We start from the raw sequence: 5,627 nt of genomic DNA on the forward strand, positions 1-5,627 counted from the left end.
TTCAAAAAATTATTCCGAGTCAACTCTTATTAATTGAATCAAAGAAAATATAACAAAAAATACAGTAAAATAAAGGAAAAAGAAATACACAAATTAGAAACTTTAAAGGCCAGCGGTAAATGGCACACCGGTGCCGGGCAACCACGACCGGCCGGCGATGAAATTCGCCACCGTGAACCTAGAAGCCTCATTGGAATTGGTGATAACCCGATAACCACCCCACTTCACTCGCCGGCTGGTTGAAGAACCCGGTCCAGTATTCCTATATTCTCCATAATACAAAGTCTTAAGAGCAAAATTCCCATCCCATTCTAACCATCCGACCGGGTCTACCAAACTATCCAGATAGTTTTTCAAATAAACCGTTCGAGAATACTGCTTCCATGGCCGGCCCAAGAATGCTCTGAATGAGCTCAACACCGGTCTTAGGTCAGATGCAGCCATGATTCGAGAATTTTGAATCGAGATCCCCGTGTTCTGGTTGGGATCGGTTCGGCCTTGGGCTGTGATGGTGATCTTTTGTGAAGCCATGGGTCGTCTTCCATAGATCATGCAGTTTTGGAAAACCACCGCGGCGTTGCCAAAGATGAAGTCGACAGTGCCGTAGATGTAGCATTCTTTGTAGAATTGGCGTTGGGAGTGAACGTAGAGAGTGTCTTGGTATCCTTCGAAGCCACATCGGTAGAAGACCGATAAGTCGGAGCTTGACCGTAGCGCCACCGCTTGGTGGTTCTGAGGGCCGGCGGTGTTGCGGAATGTTATGCCACGGGCAATGAATCCAGATCCCGTTACAACTGTTGTACAAGTAAATAAAACATTCCATGAGTTCATGAATATTCAATTTTTTAGCTTTTAAGTAGAAATCTTATGTATATGGATAATGATTGGTTTTTGGCAAAAAAAATAAAAATAAATAAATAAACAAGAATCGTTACCCAAATCCACCTTCTAGGTAACAATTAGAGGTGGTTGGAATTGCTTATAAAAATAAGTTATTGATTGATTCCGGTGTGACATCGCTAATAAACACTTTTGAGTGTTCGGATAAACAACTTATAATAAGTTGATAAGTGTTTTTATAGAAAAACATAAGTTGTTTCAAATAAGCAATCCCAAACACCCTTTTAGCTTATAACAAAACCCTATTTGCTTATTGGTTATTTTTGTCAATTTTCAAGAGGGAGAATACTTACTAACGGTGCCGGAATCAAAGGTGGTGGAGCCTCCTCCAACACTACGGCTGCCGGTGATGATGGTGTACTTCATTCCATCTCCGACCAGCATTATATTCTTCATTTTGTTCCCAATCTCTATATTCTCTCTATAAACACCACGCTTTATATAAATTACAAACCTCCCACTCCCACTTCTCTTCGCCGCCGCATCAACGGCAGCCTTGATCGTCCTATGATCACCAGACCCATCCTGAGCCACCACAAGGTTCGCCCTAACCGTCGTCTGCAAAAGCTTTCTATCGCCGGGCTTAACCCAAGTCGGAAACCCATCTTTATAAGCCTGTTTCAAACTCGTAGACCCATTGTTGATAGCCAAAGTATTGCTAATAAGCTTGGTGACATTATTAGACATTAGAGGCAACATGTAGTCTGAAGCATTAAGCTCCACGAACCCAGCTCGACAAGTCTCGAGGTTAGTCAAGGCGGCGCTGAGCCACGTCTGTGCATCGAAATCGGTGCACTTGGTGGTTGGGTCTAGGGTATGGTTTAGATGCAAGATGGTGCTTTCGTAGAGGGTCAGACAGTCAGCCCATGCAACCCTTTCTCGCTCGTTACGACACTTCTGGCCGAGCCATTTGGTGTGAGTCTCTGCATTCAGAGCCCTTTCCATGGCTAATTGCAAAGCCACTTTCCGAAAATCAGACTTGCCCAAAATGGAACCGAATTTGTGGGTTTTACTGCTCATGAAATGCTTGCATGGCTCCGGGTTCGGAGTTCTATTGCACCACCAGTTGATGTCGTTGGGTAAGGCTGAGGAAAAGGATGCAGAAATGGATATTAGGAGGAGTATGAAGAAGGGTAGCTTCATCGCCATGGATGATCAGTTTTGATTTGTGTTGGTGAGTTTGTGAGATATTGCTATAACATGAGACTATATATATATATATATATACACACACAAGGTTTTAATGTAGATGTATTCAAAAGTTGACATTTGACAATTCCAAACTAGGTGTGGATGTTTAGGAAGGAAGATTCTGTCATAAACTAGATGTGGATGTTAGTATAACTTTTAAAAACTAGTTATTAATTATATCATGTAAAATAAATTGGCTTTATAGAAATAAGACCTTAATTAAGAGATCGTTTATCTGAATGTTTATCCGGTAAGTGTTTATTGATAGGATTCAATGTTATAGTTTATTTGGATACGTAAGATTTTAATACATCAAAACATATCGAATACAACAAGTTACTGGGTAAATGTTTACCTGGGAAAGAGTCGTCATCCTTACTTACCATGTAAGACTCTTTATCCTTTTCATTGCTCTTACCCGGTAAGATTTTTGGTCCTTCTCATGTTCATCTGATAAGAAAATTTATTTGGTAAACACTTATCAAATAAGTGTTTAGTTAACGGCCCTAAGTGTCATACTAAAGTCTTTATAGTTATTAACTTTATAGTATCAAGTAATAAAATGTATTATATAAAAATATTACGATAAATTTATATGACGTTATTAAGCGTTTAATAAGTTTTTCGAACGTTTTTAAAATTAAAATGTTATATTAACTATTTTATATGATATGTTTGAGAAATTTCATCATATGTTTATATGACACTTTTTTAAATGGTATATATAATTGCTAATACGACACTTTATTTCTAAAACGTTCTAAAAACTTAGGAAATGTTTGACAGTTGTTAAATGGTTTGATACAGAATAATTAAATGATCATAATGATTAAAAAGTTTTTATGATATAACTACTAATTAAATATTTTTTCTTTAATTCAATAAGAAATGGGAGTTAGCACACAATTTGACATACGTAACACTTTAGCTAGTACACAAAAGTGGATACCATGACATTTCATGCTTGTTTGAGTAATGGCAATGAGATTCCCCATATAATACAAAATGAAATATGATTGTTTGGTAATTGTTTAGAATAAAAATAGGGTGTTGAATGATTAACATAGGTCTAATATACAAAATTATTTAGAGGGTTTTAGAACCATTAAAAAACAGATTTTTTTTATCAAACAAGATTCACCTTTTAACAATCATCCATTTGTCAATTAATCAGTTATATGTATGAGGATTAAGCGTCTGATTAATTATTAACTATTTATATTAATTAGACAAGAGAAATACTATATATGTTGTAATTATTTAGTATAAGAAAGAATATTTTGAAGCATATCTAAGAAAGGAGATGATGAATGATCCACGCATGTCTTTAAAGAAACCATAATTGCCAGCTATTCCTTATAGTAGTTGTGTTTTTATATATTTTAAAGGCTTGGGGAATGTGTAGTAATTGTTTATATGTTTTTAAAGATTGAAAGGATTTGTTACATTCGGGGGATATTTTAGGTAGGTTCCAGTTTAATACTTTTATATACATAGAGGGAGGAGAGGTCTATGAAGAAAAAAAAACTTAACAAAATAAAAAACTGAAGAACATTCAGGTAGCCATTCATTCATTTGGATTGTATGTATTTGTTTATACAAGTAACTTGTAAGCAATTTGTCTGGTGTGTACATAAAAACCAAGAACATCTTCAATTACATGTATGCATATGTGCATAACATCTAGATGACCATACATATGTATGCATATACATGGGACTCACATGGGACTCAGTTTTTAGAAGAGTTTGATAGAGGAGGTATTTAGTCGTTTATAAGGCAACCTTTCCAACCGATATGGAATCTTATAATCCACTCCCCTTGGGAGTCCGGTTCCTCGCTGGCACACCAGTCTGGAACCTGACTGTGATACCTTTTGTCCTTAGCTTCTTTTCCCAACTGATGTGGGATCTTACAATGACATGGTTTGTATCTGAAACCCCTCTCTCTCTTTCTCTTTCACACACACACACACATATATATATATATATATATATAGAGAGAGAGAGACGAATGATTGTGTGAGAATATGAGTTAAAGTGGGAAGCGTAAGTAGGGATCTGGATCATTGATCACTTTTAATCTTACCCTCAACCCACGAAGTACGTTTGATACGAGAATTGATCTATTGCATCTCATTATTGTTGATCTTCAATTGGGATTGACCGAAGAGTGAGATCCTTTCTCATGATAACTTTCATTCTCATTGTTTAAACTTCTTTGATTACCTTATTCATTTTCTAGTTTCACCTGTGAACTTCGATAAAGAAAATCGAACCAATCGAAGTTCATAAATGGAAAAAACAATACAAACTTTAAGCAAACACCATATAACAAATGATCATATTCCAAAATAAAACACAATTATCTTTCAAAAAAAAATAAAATAGTTTATTCCAACATTGTCTTTCATTCAATTGCTTTAATTTTTCATTATTTTATAACCTCTCATTTAATCATAACCACTGATCAAAATAATGAACGGCTCAGATGAATTTATAAAGTTAATACTATTTACTTAGTTAAAAGATTATATTAATTAATTTTGATAAAATATAAATATTGGGGTGATAAGGCTTTTTTCATGAACATTGACTTGTTCATTTGCAACTGTGGGTTGCTTATTGCCTTCAACCATGGGAGTGGCAGCCACCACGTATACGCGTTTATCAACCCAAAGAAAAAACGTGACCCCAACAAAATCCCATTTTTCGAACCCTGTTTTTTTTTTCTTTTTAGATTTTTAATCAGATATAATTAGTTGATTGTAATCTTGATACTGGAATTACGTCATAAACAAAAACCCATACCCTATCCCCTGAATAGTAACGTAAGTACGTAACCCTAGTCATGAAATTAGGCTAAGATTCCAGGCGATTTCAAATCCGTATACGTAAATACATTAAATTCTCTTGCAGTAAAACACATATACACATACATTCTTTCTTATAGAACGTTAAGAGGGTTTCAAGTACAGTTGTCATTAACAAGATGGATTTTTACGATCATCTTTAAAACATATAATTTGGTTTAGACTTTTGAACGGAAATAATGGTAGTTGACCTTTTGAAAGAAATGATTAGTTAGTTTCAATTATATCTTGTTGTTAGATACGACTTGATGGAATTTAATTTGAAAATTGAAAAATGTGTACCAAATAAAATACACAGAAATTTAATTTGAAGATAACCACCGATACATGACCCGTTCTTTCAATTTTTCAGATCATATATATAATTGAACTACATAACATTTTAATATAAAAACTGTAGTCCACAGAAAAAAAAAAATAGTTGTCAACTAAGGAAAATTATCCTTTTTGACTTTATCAAAATTATCCCATTCATAGAAAATTAAAAATTTAACAAAAAAAAACAAAAATACTCCTCGTTTTAATAGAATAAATAAACAGAGATAATAATTACGAGACCATTTTTAGAGCAAAATAAAAATCACAAAGATGATATTTAAACTCATCGAAGTTCAGGTCTCGATTTCAAACTTTTCTGAATGACCTAAATTGAAATCTACTCTAA

The 5,627-nt window shown here is 34.4% G+C and overlaps 1 protein-coding gene across 1 annotated transcript; it reads right to left on the reverse strand.

Annotated features, from left to right (window-relative positions):
• Positions 1-2,049, reverse strand: LOC112501069 (pectinesterase 2-like). The gene is made up of 2 exons (XM_025104722.1): positions 1,194-2,049; positions 1-794 (listed from the first exon to the last, which is right to left on the reverse strand). The coding sequence occupies exons 1-2, from the start codon at positions 2,047-2,049 to the stop codon at positions 103-105; spliced, it is 1,548 nt and encodes a 515-aa protein (XP_024960490.1). The 3' UTR covers positions 1-102.
• Between the last annotated feature and the right edge of the window lie 3,578 nt (positions 2,050-5,627).

This window comes from Cynara cardunculus (genome assembly GCF_001531365.2).
Source record: "Cynara cardunculus var. scolymus isolate 2C chromosome LG 1, CcrdV1, whole genome shotgun sequence".
Classification (NCBI taxonomy): domain Eukaryota; kingdom Viridiplantae; phylum Streptophyta; class Magnoliopsida; order Asterales; family Asteraceae; genus Cynara; species Cynara cardunculus.